Below are 21,774 nucleotides of genomic sequence, written 5' to 3' on the forward strand. Positions count from 1 at the left end.
GCTTTTAGTTTAGTCCAGGCTGCTCTCTGTTCAGGTTGACTTTGTAGAAGAATATAGATGAAACTGATATAATATGACCCAGCACTGCTGTGGTCATCTCCTGTCATCCTGCAGTGGTGGGAAGTGCTTATGGTGGCTGTGCTAGACCTGACCTCTGAGTTCCAAGTCCTTTCTCTACTCCTTGATTCTGTTCCCTTGGTTTGGAATGTGTAACACTGAGAACAGGAGATGAACTTGTTTAATAGGTGTCACCTATTTTTAGTCATCAGCAATGGTGCACAGAAAGCTGGAGAAGGTAGGTACCAGGCATTAAAAGTGTCAGAAAGAGAGAGTAGAGTAAATATATTAAATTTGGCAAATCAGGATGGAGACAGAAGATCTTAATGTTATTAGTGTAGCTGAAAATTAGTTAGAATGGAGTTTTTTTTGTTAGTCTCTCAGGCAGTCCAATTTCCTAGCCAGACTGTTGGTGTTTTACTCAGAACAATAACACAGCGCTTTGCAGTTGGGTAAATATTGTTTGTTGATGACATTTAATGGGTGTGAATGACATTGTGTGTTGAGTAATGCCTCTATACCTAAATAATTGACAATTTCAGATTTTAGCATCAGACTAGATATAGTTAGGTCCTTTGCTTTCACCAGGAATGTGGTTTGACACATTTGTGTCCCTTGTTAGTGTGTATTTTTGGGGTATCTGGGCAGAGCCTCTAAGTTGAGCTCATGTAATAGTGGTAAATAGAAAGGAAAAAATAGAAATAGATTTATAAAGTGAAAAAGTTGTTCCAGAGGACTTGAAAAATCTATATTTTATCTATATCTGGGGTTTAATTTGGATTTTGTTCCAGTTTGCTCCATGGCCTGCTTGCTATCAATTATAGCACTTTATATGCACATCTGGAGCACATCTTCTGTTACTCCAGTTAATGTATTCACAGATTGCTTCACATCATAAGGTTAAATATGATGAGTGCATAGGAAAACAGAAATGCTAGCATCAACATAGCCTCATTAGCCATGGATGTTTTATGTACCTGTCTCCAGATCCATTTTATAGGATTGTGTGTGCCCATCTCATTAGACATGCTAATGTTACACCCCTGCAGGACATGTTAAACTGAATTCCACTGCTTAATAAGCATCTAAGTATTTCAGTCATCTATTTTTAACACACACACATGCTCTCCCCCCAACCCCTACATTCCCTATTAAACAGGAAAAACAAAGGGATAGATGCTAGTTAATTTGCCTGGGATGTTGGAGGGCTAATTCTCACTGGATTACTTTCATCTCACTAGCAAATGACAGAAGCTGAGTGTTACACAAATGAAACCCCACTTGTGCTGGCAGAATCCTAATGAATGATGAAGCTGCACGAAGTAAAGTACACCTCTGAGAAGTACCCTCTTTTCCTCATTTGTTTACATCCAGGAGAAGTTTTGCTGACACTGTGACATCAGCAAGCACCCTCTGCACTTAGTTCTGGCAAAACAGTAGTCTAGAGCTGGCCAGATTTTACAGTCTGCACTGCTTCTACAGTATGTGCAACACTTCTTCCTCTGCTGGAGTGAAGGTTACAGAGAATGGTAGGACATGATGGACCTGCAAGGCTTAATTCAGAGTCTCCTTGCTGCAAACACCCTCAAACTTTCCCTGAAACAGAAACCATGTACTAAAGACGCCAAATTCCATGAAACTTTAGAAGTTCAATCATTTCAGAAGACCTGTTTCTTTGCTTTCATCACCTTCTGGTCTGCCTGATACAAGGGCTTCAAAAGAGCAACTCTGCTTATCTGGCAGATTGGCAACAATCTTCTCTGAGTTTCTGTGTCAGAGTGGGGGTTCAAGGAGATCTGATGATGCAGAAAGAGTTCCCTCCTTCTGCCTGTAGATGCTCCTTGACCATACATGCAGGGTGCAGAAGTGGCAAGGCATGTGGTGAAAGCTCTAGGTTGGTATGCAGGGTTTCATTATGGATTGATTGCTTCATGCAGGGCCTTTGAGGATTTAGTGTGTGAGGTGCTGGTTTTACAGAGCTGCTAAATGTCCTTCCTGGGGAGTGACTGTCTGAAAGGGACCGGGGTGGGCATAAGGAAATGGGTAAATGGCTGCCCAGGTGTGAGCCTGTGCTGCTTTGTGTGTTCCTCTTTGTCCAGATGTAAAGCTTGAGTTCTTGGCCACTGGGTATGGACTTTGTTCCAGTGAAATAATGTTCTAGGAAGTTAGGCTCTGTATTACATTGGTAGGTCTGTTCTTCTTGGGCATGTATAGCCCCACATTATTATTGTTCATTAGTGTATAAATGGAACCATTCATGTATACCCATTGTGCATTAAGGAAACCAGGCCTCTGTGGAGCCAAATTAGACAGACTGTGTGATTAGATCTGCTTGCTAAGGCACACAACACTTTTATTAAATCCAGAGTGCAACATGCAGGTCTGGGGGACAGATCCTCAGCTGAAGCATGTTGGCAGTACTCCCTCTAAGTCAGAGAGGATGCTCTGATTTACACCATCCTCTCTATTTGGAGGAGGTAAAACACGTTAATTAAAAATCTGTCATGAGCAGCCTGTGATATTTGCTCCCAGTGATAGCGCACGTGCGGATATTGCCATCAAAAAAGTCTCATTGTGCTACACTGCTATTATAACCTTTTAGAAATCAGTGTATGGTTTATTTTTAGCAGAATTTCATTTAAAAGTGACATTTGTGCTCTAGTCAGTGCAGTGGCATGACTTTACTGCTTTTTTTTTTTTTTAAGTATGAAGGTCATTATTAGGAGGTTCTATTAAGAAGAGTAATTTTTAATGTATATACTTTAAATCACTTCTAGAGGGAGAGAGAAATGTGTTGTATAGGTATAAAATGCATCTCTGAGGAAAGATATTTTAAAAAGAGCAATGCAACATGTTTCTGAAGTAGTGATATCAACTTCCTAATTAGGCAAACTCAAAAAAAAAAAAACCACAAAAAAACCCCAAACCAAAAATACAACAGCAGCCCAAAAAAATCCCAGTAGAGAAAATCCACGCAGCATCATGGTTAGTTCACCTTAAAAATATATATTGTAATTGTCTTGTCTTCTAAAACTAGTAACTATTTAAATGTCAAATTATGCTTTATATAAATCAAACAAATTAAAAACCAAAATATATTTCTGTTGTTTTACTGTAGCTGCTTTTGGAGTATGAAACTGGGAAAAGTCAGCAGAAGCAGGCTTTAAATTAGGATAGATTTATTCAAATTGCACTGTTGGCAGTATTCAAACATGAAGAAAATTTATTATAGAAATGTAATTTATTCTGATTTCATCTGAAGTTACTTTAAATCCAAAGATAGAAAATCTTTGAAGGATAGCAGATTGACACAGACTCACTTCCAAAAATGGCTGCTGCCAGTCAGAAGTTATATGAATGACAGATTTTATTAATATAGTCCAATAATTTCCCAGAGAACTCTTATCTTTGTATAAAATTGTTAGGAAAAAAAAAGAAAGATAAAAGGTAGGTTAGTTCATTCTGTCATCAAAAAGTGTGATTTTTTCTCCTAAGCTGTACTGTAGTACGATAGTAAACTGAATATGTTTTATGCTAACTTGAGTTAGAATATTCTTAGGTGAAGCTCAGTTTTAGAGAATGTAAGAAATCATTACTTCAGTTCTAGAATATAAGACATCTATGAACTTCTGAACTTATCCAATTCCAGCTTTAAATAATTGGCATATAGCTGTAAAAATTGTAACTATGTTTTCTTTAAAGAGAAATGATCTAGAGCATTTAGTCCTGTGACCAGATTGGATTATTAAACTGTAAGAGGAGCAGAAATTACCACTTTTTTTGCATGTTTTACTAGAAGAAGGCAAAGCTTTAGGGCAGAGCAGGTACTGCCCTCCTGTGCCACTCCACAGAGGAGGATTCGCTGCTGGTGCGATGCCTCGGACGCTGCTTTGTGTGGACACCGAGGAAAATCAGAAGCACCAGTATCTTTTTTCATCCTGAAATGTCAAAATATTGCTTGATATTGAGAAACAACAAGCTAGTTCTCTACACTAAGTTTCTTAGTTCTTTTTCTGACCAGCAGCTTTTCTTAAGGCACAGTTCTTCTGGCTTAAAGGCCAAACAAAGCTATGGGAATGCCAGTGCTCTGTGAGTTTTTCCTGCTCTCTTGTATATGAGCAATTTTTCTGTATTGGGACAGTAACTTGTTTAAAAATCCATTGGGTTGGATGTCATCATATCTATATGATCATATTGTCTCAGCCATTTATAACAGATACTTGTTTGGGGAAGGGGGTGGTTGGTGCTTGTTTCTCACCCCAGGAGGATTATTTACATTTAATGTTTGACAGGAAGGCTTTTGGGGGAGGGAGAGAGGGAGGGAGGATGCTGTGCTCAGTGTACCTCATTGACAGGCATAAGGAGGTGCTGCCTTAAATCTGCCCTCTTTGGCACAGTGCTTTGTGACAGAGAGGACAAATTAAAGCCAACCCCTCCTCTGCCATGTTGCCTTGTGCCAGAGAGGCTGGCTTGATCAAAACTCACAGCTGTGTCACACAATTTAGAAATTAGGTGGAACTATTACTATGAACTTTGCTATAATAATGACTGGGGAGGCTCAGATAATTTTTCCTTTGAATTTACATAGATTTGATGGTTTGAGGTTTTTATTTTGGATCTCAGTTGTTAAGGTGCTAGCTGTTTGCATACAATATGAAGAGGTATACATGGAGTAACCACTGATTTCTTTTTCCTTAATATTAATGATCTCTTCTTTGTTGTTTAAAATCTAATAGATTACTGTTGATCATGCGATTTTTTATATTCATGAATCACTCTTAAAAGCATCTGATATAGCACAGCTGTATAACTGTCATCAATATTCATCAAGCACATCATGACTAGGCTAATCATGGTTGACCTGTGGTATTGATTTGTCATGCAGGAGTGAACATGGAGTCTTTCAGCACATTATTGCTGCTATAATGACCATATCACAATAAACTTCTGTAATTTCTCACAGCTGACATGCATGGCAGATGAGAGTTAATTCTAGTAATTTCTATATGTTCATCTTCCAGTGTTTCCCTATATTTTCTTCACATAGTCTTCAACGGTGTCTGCTTTGCTTATTGCTTTAGTGATGCTACTTGTCTGAGTAAGTGGTGATAGGACTGCTGTAATACCTAAAAAATTTATATTTGAAAGGTCTGCTGTCTTTGTCCTAAACAAGGTGTGATTGAGGCTCTACTCAAAGTAAGAGCAGTTGTATGCCTTGTCATAATATTAGGATCAAGAAAACTCTTATCTGAAATTTGAATGCTGAAATCCTCTCTGAAATCCTGAATACCCTGTTTCTTAGGAAAAGCAAGTGGGAGCTGAGGAAAGGCAAGTCTAAAAAAGAAAGTGTGTGAAGTTTGTTACAGAAATTAAGGATAAGTGTATTTTCATAGGCACAATGCATACATATATCATTATAATTACCTACATGGGAATTTGTTATTTAAATATCTGAATGTAAAATAATCTGAATTTAATGCTAGATAAACATTACATTGTGCTTCTGGGGTTTTTTTCCTGCCTGATAATGTATCTAGGCTGTCACAGAGTCAGTTTTAAGATGTTGAATGTGTTTTGTCTTCTGACCTCACATAGACTTAGTATAGCCATCCTATGTAAATATAAATCTAATATGACTTAAATTATTGGTTTTCCCTAATGAAAAGCAGTAGGACTGTTGATATTCTTTTGTTAGATATCAATGTATGTTATTGCATAAATTAAAAGATTCTCAGTGTTAAAAAAGATGCATTAAGTTTACTAATAAATACTACATAAATGTAGTAATTTGTATCAGATCATAACAGATAGTTATTTGGGGCTGCATGCATTTATAAAATTCACCGGTTTACTACTAAAAATGTGCCTGAATGCATCAGTGCTGCTGCTAAAACGTTCATTCTCCTCAGAAAGGCAAATAAAGAATCTACAGATGCATAATAAAGATTGAAAATAACAATTCTCCCACATCAGTAGCTATTAATTAGATTATAATGGTTGAGACTTCAGAACAGAGAAAAGATACCTGCTGTGCGAACAAAATCATAGTGAGAGTCAGAGAGGTACAGTCCATCCAAAACAATCTGTTATTTTCATATGCAACTGGCTGAAATTTACATTAAGTTTCCATTCATGAAGTAAAATGGCATGTCAACAAAACCAGCTGAAGCTAATGCTGTTGCAGAGGCATTTTTGTTTCCTTATGACCATTACGCAAAATCACATTCCAGGAATATGGGATTAAAGGGAACATTTGGATTTGTGAATACAACCCCTTCCAGCAGCAGCTCCAACAGCTTGAGTAATGCATGTGACAATTGCTATGCAAATTGTATTTTTAAAACACTACAGGCTTTTAAACAGCTGTTAAAATGCATTAGATTTCAAAAAAGCCCAAGAAAAGAATGTTTATCCATCACTTTAGTGATCTGAATAATAGCTAAAGGCAAGTCAGTTTATATTCATCTTTGTTTAAATTTATACATGTAACATAGTTATGCTGTTCACACTACTGAAGATCTTACATACCTGTGTCTGAACAGTGATAAGAATCTTCTTGAAATAATGATATAATGAAACAATATTGATTCTTCCCTCTGTCAGATTGATAAAATAGCTCCCATGCCAAATTTTGCTGTAGAATGAGATACCTTCTTGATCATAAGATGACTTCTGACATTCAAAACATGGTTCATGTTGAATGTAGTCTGTCCATGGTGCCTGTCCTGTGAATGTACAGTAACCTGAACCTTTCCAACATTTCAGGGCCAGGCTCTAAGCAGCTTAGCAAATCCTTCTTTGTCTGCTTTGTGCTAAAATTATCAAATTGTTTTCTTGGATTTGCTGGTGAATGTAAATCCAATAAGAGTGTGTCACAGGAACTGTTAAGGTGATTTCTAACCCCCCTGATTAGTACATTCCTGTATTTTCACAAGTACAGTAGCATGGTAATGAGGATATTTGCAGCTAGATTAATTATCATCTTGGTGTTGCTGTCTGTAAAACAGTACATTCATATGGATGGGCTCTTTACTTACTTATTTAGGGAACAAGAACATCAGTTCTGCAGTTTGTCTGAAAGATGAAATTTATCACAGAAGTTCTTTTCCTGATAGATTTTTTTCCCCATTTCACAAAGCTTCTTGAGGGTTTGAAGCCATCCAGGATGTTGGTCCAGGACTGTCAATGTCTGACTAGCACTACGGGGGAATTGGAGAGGACAGAAGGCTTGGATGAAGAAATCCATCTAGCCTGCATCACTGCCCAACAGAGAGAAAATGCAGAAATTCCCGGTCTGTGTTTGCAACTAAAGAGGCAGCTTTAGTAGGGACATCAAGTAAAAAAACCCAGACAAAACAGGATCTGTGAAAGGCACCGTGTAATTGTAGAGTGACACAGTCCATTTCTCATCAGAACTTGAGGTAGCTTGAAAGACAAGTTTAATCAAATGAGGAAGGGCACACATTTTGGCTGCTTAGGGGAGGAAATCTGGCCCTGGCATTAAATGCAGTGGGGCACTTCTGTACATCTCAGATCAATTTTGTTTCTTTGTATTTGGAGGTTCCTCCTGTGTCTAACTCTCAAATTTACGAGAAATCATTACTGTGCTGAAATGTTGCCTCCAGTATAAAAATGATAGCTCTGAGACTGCAACCCAGGGCTCACTGAGCTCAGCCTAAGGATTTCCATTTATTTCAGTGCTCCTTTACAAGGGGCACAATATTAATGGGAATGGTACTTAATGTAGATGGATTGCTATTAAAACGCATGCTGGGCACTCATATTTCATGTATTCTGTGTGGGAATGCCATTAACCTTCTTTTTTTTTTAATGGAGCAATACTGCCATTCAGGCTAAACCAAAAGCTGAGTCTTCTAAGCCTGTGTTACTCAAATGTCTCTATTAGTGAAAGTAGAGTAATATTTCCAGGCACACACCCACCATCATGCTGCTTGCATTTTGCCTAAACTTTGATTCCTCAGACTTCCCAGAGATGTGGCTTGAAACCTCGAGGCTGCAGTGTAGCTGCAGGAACCAAAAGATGCTACAAATCACAGAAATTTGCCTTTTGAAATCAGTACCAGGCTGGTTCTCCAGTGAAAGTGTACTAAAATTATTTCGTTGAATCTTTGTCTTCAGTTTTAAACACTGTTTTATCCTTTATGTTGCATCCTTGTGCAAGGGAGGAATGACAATAATCAGTCTGCATCCAGGGTTATCTAGCCTCTTGCTGAGTTTGGGTGCAGACTGATTATTGTCATTCCTCCCTTGCACAAGGGTGCAACAAGGGTGCTGGAAAGTTTCCAGCTATTGGGAAAATTGAGCTGTAGGTGCAGAGATACCTGAATTGGTCCCACCAAGGCCAGTTCAGGTACCATACTGCCTATAAAAGCAATGCTTCCAGCAGACTTAGATAATCCCACTGTGTAGGAAGGTCAGACCTGCTGGGAGTAGGAATTTGTAGTCCCATCTTGGTGTCTCAGTCCTCTGCTACTTGAGAAAGGAAGAGCTTTCTTATCTTAGTTCCCTTGACAGTACTGGAAGGCACTTGTCATCCAAGTTTATCAAAGAGAATTGCTTAAGTGAGTCACTGCACTTCAAGAAGTGGATCATGTTTCCCAGAAAAGTGAAATTTCCATCATGAGGTGAAAGGAGATGGAGAGTTATGAGCATTTATGAGGAAGCTTCTGCACATTAGGAATCTTCTGCTGAAAAAGAGAGTCAAATTTCTTGCTTTTGGGGCAGTTGGACAGCCTTTTGTGTTCAGCATCTCTCCAGGAATTAAATTGGAGAGGCCTGCAGTCAGTGAACATATAATTTATATAACTGGTTGACTGATGGTAAAGTCACTTTTGTGACTCTGTTAGTAACATAGTGTCATGTCTGTGTGCCTGCCACATTAGGGACAGTCTTTGCCTGCCTTTGCATTGCAGACTTCCAAAGGAAATGTGTGCTTTAGCTGCCTGACCCTTCTGGATGTGTCCTCCCTTACTAAACTGTTAGCACTTTTAGGCTGTTCTGTCTGTGCCTCCTATGTTTGTGCTGCAGGTGTACCTACTACTAAGAAGAGTTTTATACTGGAACCTGAAAGTATGTACAAATCGCAATTAAGTAATAAGTAATAAGTAATAAGTAATAAGTAATAAGTAATAAGTAATAAGTAATAAGTAATAAGTAATAAGTAATAAGTAATAAGTAATAAGTAAGGCTTCTTGAGCATCTTTTTCCTGTGGATGTCTGGCAGTGCGGGTGGCTCAGCTGAGCATAGCCTGGCCAGCAGAGCCATCTGCTGATAGCTCCGCACAGGGAACGCCCCAGCCCCAGCTGCATCTCGGCTGCCTGGAGCTCACCCAGAAGTGGCAGCGAGCTTCACTGCCCGTGGAAGAATGATTTATTTATCGAGTAGGCAGCAGGCTTCACTGCTAGTGGCAGAATGATTTATTTAACGAGTAGGTGCGTGCCGTACTGAAATGGGGGGTGGTCCAACCCTCTTTGGAAAGTCAGGGAAGCTCCATGCAGGGAGTGTTTGCAAAGGCAGCATCTATTATCCAGAGCTTTTGAGATGAGATTTTATTTGCTTTTGTAAAAGAATCAATGACACATAAGTATTAATTGTTTTGGTGGTTTGGTTGTAAATGCAGGCAAGATGAACGATGTTCAGAATCCATCCCTTGTGTTCACACTCCTCTCTTCCATGCTTGCATTCCCATTGCTCTGTTTTTACCTGGCTCTGCGTGTTTGCCTGCAGTAACTCCATTGTAGGGCCCCATGATTTGACTACTCGTGAATCCTGACAAAAAGGTGCACTCGTGTGACTGAGGGGCCGCTGTTAACTGCAGGAACACAGGAATTGCTAGAACCCAGCAGAGCTCTGCTCCTCATTGTCCCTGATCCTCGCTCTGACTGTGACCAGGCTAGGGACTCTAAAGGAAACACAAACACTCTGCTGGAGTCAGGTTGCCTAGCCATGTCTTCTATCCCTTGCTTTTTGAAACAGGAAATAAGGAGAGAGCAGCCTGTGGCATTCTTTTCAGCTGAGACTTATCAAAGTTCTGAGAGCAAAATAGAGTCAATTATGTTGCTTCCTTGCATTTTTTTTTTTTTTTTGCTGTTGAATTATCCTGGATTTGCAAGGCTCCTGCAAGCCATGTCATGGGTAGAGCTGAATGCATCTTTTATAGTACAATTGTTACAACTCTATATCACATAGCAGGAAAAGCTCAACTTAATGATCATCAATCTATACCCTGAAGCATAAAAGGATGTAGAATTCCATGATAACAATGAAATAGTTCTGTGTGATTTGTTGTCACAGTCACACCTTCACAAACATAAACAAATCAGAATATGCTGAAAGCATCTGATCAGGCGTTGAAATCTGAGTGTGAGTCCACAGCTTCTTGACTGGTATTTCTTGCAAATGCAAGGAGCAGTAGATAAAGATGTAAAGGCTTATACTGAATCTCAAACAGTCATGCCTTGGTCTTAGTTGGTATCTGCAACTTTTGTGTAATTTCCTGCTCAGTAATTAAATATAGCCTTTGACTGATGAACATGTCTTGCTACTTCTAGAAGATACCTTTTTGTTACAGCTATGATTATTTATCTTACATGTATTTTTTTGAAGTCGTATTTTGGAAATTGTTGTCTTTGTGATCATGACAATGCAATAAATGCAGATAGGTACAATAAGGGAAAATTATTCTTTTTATGTGTTAAATACTCTATGCAAGGTTAAATCTGTTGGTTTGCTCCAGCCAATATATTTCATATACATGTATATATTTTTAAGGCTTTCTCTACAGTTAAATGGAAATAAATTATTATATCAGATTTTTAGGATATATAAATAGCTGAACTATGCTGGTTATATTCCAGTGCTATCCCTGAGCAATCAGAGGATATTCATGGGAATAGCTACTCCCACTTCATCCTCCTCAATAATCCTCCATGGGAAAGCTAGTAAACAACTAGGAGCAAACAAGCCCAAGCTTTGATACCTGATGAACAATTCCAGCCCAAGGTTGTGTTTTAAAACATTTTTTTTGACCTGTCTAGATCTGAACTCTTTAATTTCTGCAGCAAAGAAAGTAGTTACAAAATTGCACTCATTTGCAGCAGAAGTACTCTGTCACTGTGATTTCCACTCATACGAGAGGAATACAAGCTGTTTAAACAAGATGTTTAACAATCACCTGCCTTCAGCATATTACCCTTCAGCGACACGTCTGGAGCAGCTCTGAATACAATTTACACACATCAGTGTCTGCCCTGCTGGCTGCATCCACCCTGTGTGGGTCAGCAGCAGTGCCCTGGCCACCTGCCAGCCCAGGCCCTGCCCATGGCTGTTATCAGAACCTTCCCAGGCACCATTCAGTGAGGTGATAAGCAGTGCAGCACTCCAGCAAGCAGGGAAAGCAAGAAATGGCCACTACTGAGCAGTAGATTCCAATACACAATCAGGTGATCAAGCCCCATGGCACGAACAGGAGCCTGCTGATTCCTGGCTGAATAGCACCAAGAGCTCTAAATTCAATCTAGTACATCCTAATGGAATCTGTTGTTATCCCCAATCCTTTGGCCCCACACTGGGCACCAAACAGAACTGCTGTGGTTTCACCCCCTCCAGCAGCCAAGCCCCACACAGCCACCCCTCCCTCCCTCCCCAGCAGGATCAGGAGAGAATTGGAAGAGGAAAGCAGAAAACTCATGGGTTGAGATGAAGATAGTTTGATAGGGAAAGCAAAAGCTACGCAAAGAAGGCAACATAAGAAACAGAACAAGACATTTATTTACCACTTTCCATGGGCAGGCAGGTGTTCAGCATCTCCAGGAGAGCAGGGCCCATCATGTGAACAGGGACTTGGGAAGTCAAATGCCACCATTCCACATGTCCCCCTCTTTCCACCTTCTTCCTCCCACTTCATGTACTGAGCATGATGTCACATGGTCTGAAATATCCCTTTGGTCAGTTTGGGTCACCTGTCCTGGCTGTGTCTCCTCCCAGCCTCCCATTCACCTCCAGCTTCCCTGCCAGAGTGGAGTATGCAAAGCAAAAAAGGCCTTGGCTCTGTGTAAGCTCTGCTCAGCAATAACAAAAACATCTCTGTATTATCAACCCTGTGTTCAGCACAAATCCAAAACACAGCCCCATAGCAGCCACTGTGAAGAAAGTTAACTTTACCCCAGCCAAAACCAGCACAATCAGCCTTACTGTTACCAATCTAATTGTTTTGAGGGGTTTTTGTAGATTTTCACTGCTAAGAAGTTCAGTCCTTTGTCTATTCCCTTTCAGCTGGTAGGTTGTCTTTGTATTTTATGTGATTTTTAAGAAGGTATGTTTCTGTACCTTAAAACTATTTTCTATCTTTCATCTCCCAAAATTTGACAATTATTACAGGAGGGAATTGGAAAATGGAAGCCTCAGCCTTTTCTTGAACTGTTCTGAGTAGTTGGAGAAAATAGCTGGATAGCTATAATCCTGAAAAGATTAAAAATTCCTAAGGGAATAATAACATCTTGATTTTTACTTGAATAACAGAACTCCCAAATCCTAGAAATGCCATCTTATCCTAATTAACTTCTTCTTTTAGAGAGGAACACTTGCTCTAAACCCTCAGGTGAGAAAGCCACCAGATGTTAGGTGGCTTTTTTATTTTCATTTTCTTTTCTAAAGGCAAACTCTCGGGAGTTACTGAAAAATACCTTTGCATGATAAATCTTGAAGATGAAAATGGTATTTAAAAAAATTGCTTCTCTCCACTTATCTCTCTACGATCAAATTTTACCTCAGGGCATAGCACAACCCCTAGAGAAGTGAAGTCTGTCAGTCTGGGATGTGGTTATAAGTAGGAATCAGCATAAATGTAATGAGTAGGAGAGAACAGGAGTCTGACCTGATGGATTGGAGATCTTGGGGGTGATTCCATCTGCCTGCTTCTCATCCCATGTTTATTTACAGTGATTGTAACATTCCTGGTACATGCAGTATATGAAGGTGATCACTTGAGAGGTAGGCTTGCCTTGAACAGGGTGTGGATAAACTATAAATTAATTCAAATACAATAGAGGAAAAGTGAAATTAATACAGCTGTGCTTGGGTATTTGTGATTGTCAGCAAAGGTGCATTCTCTTATGTCACATGAGGGTAATCTGGTTTGTGTATTATCTGGGGAAATCTTTGAGCACTGCAGTATGATACAGTGGAGATATTATTTGACTTACACTGAGTGTGTAATATTCAAAACAGTCTTTAAGAAAAATCCTCCATTTTGAAACAGGAGCTACAATAACAAAGTTTTTTTGCTTGTGGCCTGTCTTCAATATTTGTGTGGAGGAGTATGCCCTACGAAAAGTGAACTGCAGGGTTGTGTTTACCTCATTTTTAGAATAACTCCAGGTTAGAGTTGTGATTTTCAAGCCAAACTTTCTCTGAACCAGCCTGGTCAGTGGATCAGCTGCTGCCTTGCTGCAGCTGTGCTGGGCTAAAATGAGTGTGGAGCATTTACCCCTATTTGAGGTCTTAGAGCTGAGTGCAGGTAAAAAACTCCCAGCATCAGCTGACACACAGGTTTGTAAGTAATGACTGAATGCTGTTTTGAGAGTTACTATTGTTCACATCCATTTGAGAGTCATAAAATAATTTGGGAGTGAGGCAGCAGCAGCTGCATTAATTTTATTTATCTATGCCATCCACCTTAGAGCAGATGATAATTTGTCTTTCCAAGTTCAGGAACTGTTAACACCCCTCGCTGTTGTAAGCCAGGCTGAGATTGGGTAGTTAATCCCCCAAAAAATCTTGTATGAAGCTGTTTCTTGATCACCAGTGACTCTTAGTAGATTTCAGGTTTCTGCCTGTAGAAAAAATAACTTAGAACCTACTTTATCTGTAACAAGTACAATATACTGAAGTGTAATAAAATGCATCTAAATTTTGTAAAACACCCAACATCAAAAGAAAAAAAAAAAAAAGAAAAAAGAAGTGTAACTTACAGAGAGGAAAAAAGGGGATATGTGATACAGAAAAGAATATGTGGACCCAGCAGCAGTCCTGTTTTTGAAGGATCTTTGTGAAACTGAACAAGAAAAACCCTTAAAAATATGGAGAGCTGCAGTGAAGGAAACATTCCATCTGGCTCTGGTGGGAGGTGACTGGTTATAGGACAGAGCTGAGTCTCTGGTATCTTTGTGATAAACTGAAAATCTGTGTGCTCTCTTTTCTCTGGTGTAGCCTGACTATGCTGGAAGCATGCTTATGTTTTATAGGAACAGAAAATAATGGGTTAAAAGGAAATGTGATAGTGTAATCTGCTGACTGTCTAGGTAAGAAGAAAAACTGGCAGTTGCACAGAAAAGGAATTTTGGTACAAAATGGAAATGTCTGTGTGTATATGTTAAAATTATGATTAACAAGTGGTGATGAGTGGACTTTCTGACAGTAAACATGATGTTCTGAACATGCAGATTGTTTGAAATGCCATGGTTTCATGGAAACATGGAAAATTTTGCCATGGACATGCTTAATATAACTGTAAAGGAAGTATTACATTAATATTGGGCATTTGTTCTCTTTTTTATACCTGTTTCTTATCTTTTTGATTAACTTGCTCTTCATATTAGATATAATAATGTCTATTTTGCTTTTTCTGTTCCAGCGAATTCGAGATCTAGAAGATAAAATAGAACTTCAAAAGAGGCAACTCAAAGAAATTGAGGAAAAGGTAAATTTATGTCTGGGCAGTACCAATGGATTTTTTTTTCCATACAAAATTGTTTTTCTCTGTTGCATCGATGTTGATAGTACTTAACCTAATATCACAAAATCTGTTTTAAGACAAGATAAAATTTGAGTTTGAGTCATTGCTGCTTGAAATGCAGCTGTCTCTAATCTGCTCAAAATTATTTCCTATCTAGAATTTCTGACAATTACAGGAGGGATCAAGGAGTCTGGAGAGGCTCTAGACTAGAAGAAGGAGGATTTGCTGTGGTTTAAATCAAGAAAGAACAAAGATTTGTCTCTGAAAAAATTCGTTAGCTCAGCCCTATTCTTTGGACAGCATTGTTTTGCAAAACTTTCAAGTACTGAAAAATAAAACAAAATTAGTGAAGTGCCTGTTAAACACTACAATTAAGGAGTATTTCTTGCTTTAATTTAGAAACAAGTTAATATAATGGGTCAGTTTTTTATTTTGAAGAAGAAGCTCTCATCAAGGCTTTAGTTAGCAAATTAATTTGTGTTGCTGAGGTTCCCAAGCAAGGGATGGCTCAGGGTTCCTGGACTTTGGGCTCAGGTTTTTCCCAGGTCTGTGGAGTTCAGGCTGCTCTGCAGAGGATGGACTGACAATGAGTCTTCCTCTAGGCTCCAGCAGAGTGTTTTAGTTATGTTACTTTGGCTGAACCAGTGCCTAAGCCCCAATATGACTCAAATCTCAGGTTCATTTTCTTCAGCATTTATGGGTATGTAATGCTACATAAACCTGCCATTGGGCTGAACAAAGACATTAGTGGAGTTTTCAGTCACTGTTTTTCTTCTCTTGGCATGAAAATGGGGTAAAAGGGCAAAAGGAAGGCTTTTGCAGGACTCTGGAGGGAGTTGAAAGGGGTCAGTGGGGTTTGCAGAACAGAGAGAGGCTTCGGGGAGCAGCTGACTGGGTGTGGAAAAGTTTCTTCCTCACCCCTCTCTGATCTCAGCATCCCTTCATCTGCTTTCAGGAGGTGGCAGTCCTCCCAGCTGCACTTCCAGCGACTGTTCCAATTCCCTCAGCATCTTCCTTGGCCCCTCTGCTCCCACAGTGGTTGTGCCCCCCAGCTGTACCTTGACCTGCACTTTCCAGCCTCTGATATCCATCTGTGGGAGAGCCAGGAGAGGAGCCTGCAGGAGCTGGGCTGTCTGGTGCTGTTGGTAGTTATTGCTTTGTGTCACCCCCACGGTGACATGGCTGGGGCTGGTCTGTGTCCTTTGGGAGGGCAGTGTCCATGTTTGCACTGGCAGAGAAACACAGGCACTATTCACCCCCAAAAGGGCTCTTTTGCTGCCTTTGCCCTCTTCTGCCCCTGACCACGTCTATACCTGAAGCTGTTCCTGCCTAGCAGCCAGTGATGTCTAAGGTGCTACACTTAACCCCTCAAAGCAGAGACATGTTGAGAGATAGACAATACTTGTACATATTAATTATTTCAAATATTATTGTTTATCCTGTTCTAAAAAATCAACATCTCTATATGTTGCTATTGCCAAAATGTAAGCCTTGAAGGCATTGCCATTACATTTACAGAGCAGGTGTAGGATTAGCCAGACTGATAATTTTGGCAATGGAAAATAGCATTATCTCTGCTGGTTCATCAGCCGGATGGATGTGGAAAAGCACTGGAAAAGAAAGAGCTTAATCACAAGCTTAGCAGAAAGCTGGTAATGAGTTAAAATGATTAACATCCTCTTTGCTTTAATGTTACATTAGCAAGAGACCTCAAAAAAGCTTCATCTCTTTCTATTAATTCAGTTCTGGATGGGTGGAAGGCTTCCTTCTGTCCCTATTACATTTGAATTATTTTTTCCCCTGGGATTAAATCCCATTCTGATGGCCCAAAGGAGGATTGTGTTGTCAGGGAATCACTGAATGATACAATTTTACCTCATTGTTCTTCTAAAGGTTTAATGTGTTAAAGGGTGCAGACTGACACCTTCATGCTACTGATACTGAGCACAAGAATTTCATTTCCAGAGAAGTTTAATGCCTTTGAAGGAACAGCAGCATTTATTGCTGAGCCCATTGCTGGTGGTAGCTAAGGGCAATGCACCACTTAAGGTTACTGTATCAGAAGTACAACTTTCCATTTTCTTTTAGAAGTAGATTCAGTTTTAAAGTTTTGTGTAAAATTCTGTCAAATTAGAACATAAAGATTACAGTATTTCTACCCTATGGATTGTTCAGCAAACTGTCCTGTTTCTAGAGGCTATAAGGAAGAATGATATAAAATCTCAGTTTTAATCTGTGAGTTGATATATTAGGAACAAATGCTGTTTAAACACGTTTTTCTCTTCTCAGAGCTGATTCTCTGCTATTTCAATTGCATTTAGGTTGTGCTCTTGGCTTGATAAGTCTTGGTTCAGGAAAGCTTTAGTGTATGTAGTTATAAGTACTTCTTTAAGTGAATTGCAAATCCAAGCCTAATATATATGAAGTAAAAAAATCCAAAGATTTTGCCATTATAAAACTGCCCTCAAATACTGACTTTTTTTTTTACTGCTTTTTAGTAAGGTTGGTATACTGTCTTTCTTTCAGATCAACTCAATTAATGATGTAAGAATAACTGCTGTAATGTCACTGGATTTCATATTACATATCTTACATCTTCTTTCTTTTCTTTTTTCCTCATTTTCTTTTGATCTTATGTTATAGTTTTTGTTCCTTTTTTTGTTTTTTTCACTAGCATTCATTCTGTGGCCTTGATGACACAACTGAGCCGAGACCTGTGGTTGGTATTATTTGTATTTCTTTGTACTCAGTTTTTGACTCCTAGATTTTGCCATGTTTTGGGGATTGTTTGTAAGACCCTGGAACCATGAGGAAGGGCATACTGGTTTTACCTGCACAGAGAGGAAGAGTCATCTATAAAGTCCAACTTGGATACTTTCCTTCCTAGATTTCTGCAGGAAGTCTATAATTGGGTTTTCAATGAGAAATGATTTTGTATTCAAAGATCCTGCCTGCCATAACTGCAGTGAGTGCTTTCCCTTCTTGCACAGCAGCTACATTTTGTCTGAAAGTTTTTATTGCTGTTGGCTCCTGCCTTCTATCATGCTGGATGGAGAGGTGGCAAACAATGTTTGGCTTAAGTTTTGTTTCTAAGAAGCCTTGTGAGCATAACCACCCATGCAAAATAAGGAGTTGATTTTACTTCCTCCAGATCCTTGTGGCCCTGAAATAACTTAGGAAATAATAACAAATGTTCCATTTTATGAGGCAATTTGAAGGTTGCAAGTGAATGACACGACATGAAAAGGGTGAGGATAAAAACCTCTGTGCCTGTCCCTTGAGACATTGCCATCATTCTCACTGTCCTTTCACAGTGTCCTGATCCTTTCAGCTCAATGCAAAAGGCAGTGAATTTCTTCAGCTGTAGCCAGTGCTCAGCTGTAGTGCCAGTGCTCACCTTTCACAGAGAACAAGAGGGAAATGCAATTTAGAAAATCGGTCCCAGTCCTCTTCCCTGGAGCACTGCAAGTTCCACACTGCCTTTCAGGAAGGATGGTAACTCAGCAGCCTAACTGTCTGAGGATTAAACTATGCTTTAAAGCTATTGAATATTATACAGTATTTGTGTTCTTAATGTTGTTGGGTTTGTTATTTTTGGTTTTTAACCCAATAACATACAATGCTTTTACCTTCACAAAATTTCCAAGCTTTTTCTTCTTTGTAATTTACTGTGGATTATCTTCATCCTTGAAGATAATTCTCCTTATTCATTCTATTCTCCTTGTAATGTGAGTTTATTCAACACCTTTGAAACTGCTATCAGTCCTGTATGATGAAAAAGAATGATGGCAGTAGTAACCCCAAGCCCCTATTATTAGCATGAAACAATATTATTAGAGTGAAACAATATTTTCTGCTGTCCAGATCTCAAGTACTTTTGAGAAATCAGACCTGTATTATTGTGGGCTCTTTCTAGGGTTTATTCAGGTCCAGTATGTTCAGTTATCATCCTTCTGTTGATGCTCTTTGGAACTTCCTCTGGGCTTTCATCACAACCACTGCTGCATAGGCTTTTCATTTTTCAATAAAATGGTAACAGATGGTGATGGGTGGAATGTAATTCTCGGGTATTATAGTTTCCTTAGAAGTTTTCTTTTGATTGTTACAACTTGGAAAGTAGTTGAAATTGGACAATATTTTTCAGTACATTCAGGATTACTTCTGAAATTTCCTTTATTTTGTAAAAAACAGAGCATATGCTTATAGAGAGGGGTTTGAAGAAAGGTGAAGCCTTATGATAAACTCTTCACCTTTCCACAATTTGCAGTGAATTTTTGGATGAGATCAGATAAGACAGATGCTGTTTTGGTTAAGATAATTTTGAAAGAGTAATGTTAAAAGAGTCACCAAACTATTGTATTTGGAATTTTATCCAGGTTTTTTGTACCAGTCCCAGTTAGTGGTTCTAACATCTAGATGCATATACTTGTTTCTAAATATGTTGAAAGGTATACTGGCCAAGTCTAGAGATACTTTGTACACATTCAAGAAACAGTGAAATCACCAGCATTTTAAAAATTCCATTTAAAACATTTTGACATCCTGTGCATTCAAGGGAGCTATAGATTTCCATGCTGATGTTACCTGATAGTATTTTGGGTTCCCCTTGGATTAAAAGAGGGAAAAAAGATCAAAAGAAATTGCAAATGTTAATAATCTCCAGGAAATGCATTGTGATGATATAATGTGCTACTCTTGCTGTTAACACTAAGTGCTTAGGTAATTAAATTCAAGCTTGGTGACAAGCATTTTGAGGAGATAACACAGGGGCAATGACTGTGCAGCCACATAAATACTCAGCTTCTGACATTTCTAGGAGTGCACACCACATTGTGGTGCTGGTGTGAAGGGCACTGTCCTTTAATTCATCTTGCCAGAGGTGAATCTGTCTCTGATTGATCTAACACAGAAAAGCCAATTTTAAGATAGTTAATTATAGTTGGACTTTTCAACAGTTAATTATTTCAAGGCAAACCAGGTGATTTACTGATAGTAATTTTGGTTCTAGTCATTCTGAAGGTAAAATAAAACATCCAGAAAGGCATTGTGCTGTCTGTGAATTTAGGGTTTGATACCAACACGTATTTCTGAAGTAATGTTTTTTATCTAAAGCTCAGCAGACTTTTTCTTTTCTTTGTTGCTTTTGTTTCCTGTTCTGTTTTTTGTTTTGTTTGCAGGCTATTAAAAGAACCTATGGAGTGAAAAGCTGAGTCCACGTGGAAAAATACAGAAAATATTTATTAAGCAGCTTTAAATTGGTGCATTTTTTCATAAAACAGTTTGCATAATTCTTGAAGCTGCAAAATATTTGAACTTAAAATTAGAGATTTTTTTAAAGATACGGCTTCAAGCTGGAATGATTTCACAATCAAATAAGGACCAGCACATCATAAACACTGGAAAAAAAATATAAACAGAACTTACACTCTCACACCAACCAAACAGAAGAAAAAATACAAGTGCAATTACTGGCTGCTATGTGAACTCTTATCTACCAAATGGTTTTCTTACAGTACTGAGATTTTTGTCTCCATACTGCATGCTTTCAACAAATGTGGTTTGCATTTCACCCAAGAAACACAGGATCTCCTTTTTAATATCTACATTTAAAAAGCTAAGTGTTTGACATTAAGTTGTCTATAGTAAATACCTGACAGGACTCAAACTGTTCAAAGTTGGAAACAAATAAACATTTACAACCCTGCAGTGGTAAAATTCATATTAAATTCCTAAGTTGGAAATCCACAGGTGCAGAAAGGAAGGGTTTTGGAGAAAGGCAAAATGGTAGATTGAAATATGAAAACTTTAAAGTGGGTGAAAACTTTAAAGTGAGGGAAGTATGATTCTTTGAACGTTTCTTGAAAAGTTAGGCAATGTCTTGTAAAGACAGCACTGGATAAATGACAGATTCCATGGTGGCCTGAGAGGTCAGCGGAAGAGAATGCATGATGGTCTGTGCTCAGTTCTCTCTTCAAGGAGAAAGAAGGACTAGGAGAAATGGGCATGTAGATAAATGTGATAAGCAGAGAAGCAGTTGAACATGAATATTTGGAAATCATGGCATCCTCTAAGGTGAAATAAAAGTCATTAGCTACCAGGAAGCAAAAATGGCACAACCTCAACCAGCAGAGGTAGATAAAGAGTCATTCACCACCTGAACTGCAAGAAAAATTTGGGGTGAAGCACACACTGAAAAAATGGAAGTTGCAAGACCTTTTTAAGAGAATGGTTAGAAAACAGAAAAAAAAAAAATACTCCTTCAAACAGGGAAAAGCAAATCAATGCTTCAGAACTGGAAAGGCAATAAGAAGAAATAGTTAATTTTAATTATTTCTGAAATGTTGAGACAAGATGAAAACATTAAGAGCACAATATTAGAAGATAACTTTCTCCTCCCTCACATTTTCTTGAAAATCATATTTGTGTAGAAAACCACAGAGAAACAAGTCTGCTCCCATGGACACACTGAACTCCAACATGAATAATCTGGTTACAATAATACATCACACGAAGTGGAAATTATGACTGACAAAAATAACATAAGGCAGTGAGCAACTAAGAAAGGACAGAGAAAAGCTGTTGAAGGTGCAGGAATCAGCCTCAGAAGCAGCTGTTTTCGTAGATAATTATCAGGCTCTGAAGAGAAGTATTCTGCACAAAAAAATCACTGGACAAGAGCATTTACCTGCAGAAGGAGCTGAGACACTCCACAAGATTAATTCAGTCACATGCAGCAAACTGTGGCTGGTGTCAGGGTTGGAATAACCCTGGTAGAAAGCACAATTTACCTTGGAAACAAGCATCATGCAGAAGTCTGGAATCTCGATCCCCAAAAGAATGTGTTGCTCACAATATATGGTTCAAAGGAACAAGCATTTAGAGAATGTGTTTTCAAATAGATTTTTTTTGTGTTTTAGTTAAGGCTTTTAGCAGTGTGATGACAATGTGGAAAAAGAAGGCT

At 38.7% G+C, this 21,774-nt stretch overlaps 1 protein-coding gene across 1 annotated transcript in view; it reads left to right on the plus strand.

Moving 5' to 3' along the window:
• JAKMIP1 (janus kinase and microtubule interacting protein 1) overlaps nucleotides 1–18,399 on the plus strand; it is an 86,215-nt gene extending 67,816 nt beyond the window's left edge. The window contains exons 20-21 of the mRNA XM_063401595.1: nucleotides 14,712–14,777; nucleotides 17,488–18,399. Of these exons, the coding sequence (XP_063257665.1) occupies nucleotides 14,712–14,777; nucleotides 17,488–17,577 (156 nt within the window). The 3' untranslated portion in view covers nucleotides 17,578–18,399. The remainder of the gene's footprint in view (nucleotides 1–14,711; nucleotides 14,778–17,487) is intronic.
• The last annotated feature ends 3,375 nt before the right edge of the window (nucleotides 18,400–21,774 follow it).

The sequence above is a fragment of the Prinia subflava genome, chromosome 7 (genome assembly GCF_021018805.1).
Source record: "Prinia subflava isolate CZ2003 ecotype Zambia chromosome 7, Cam_Psub_1.2, whole genome shotgun sequence".
Classification (NCBI taxonomy): Eukaryota; Metazoa; Chordata; class Aves; order Passeriformes; family Cisticolidae; genus Prinia; species Prinia subflava.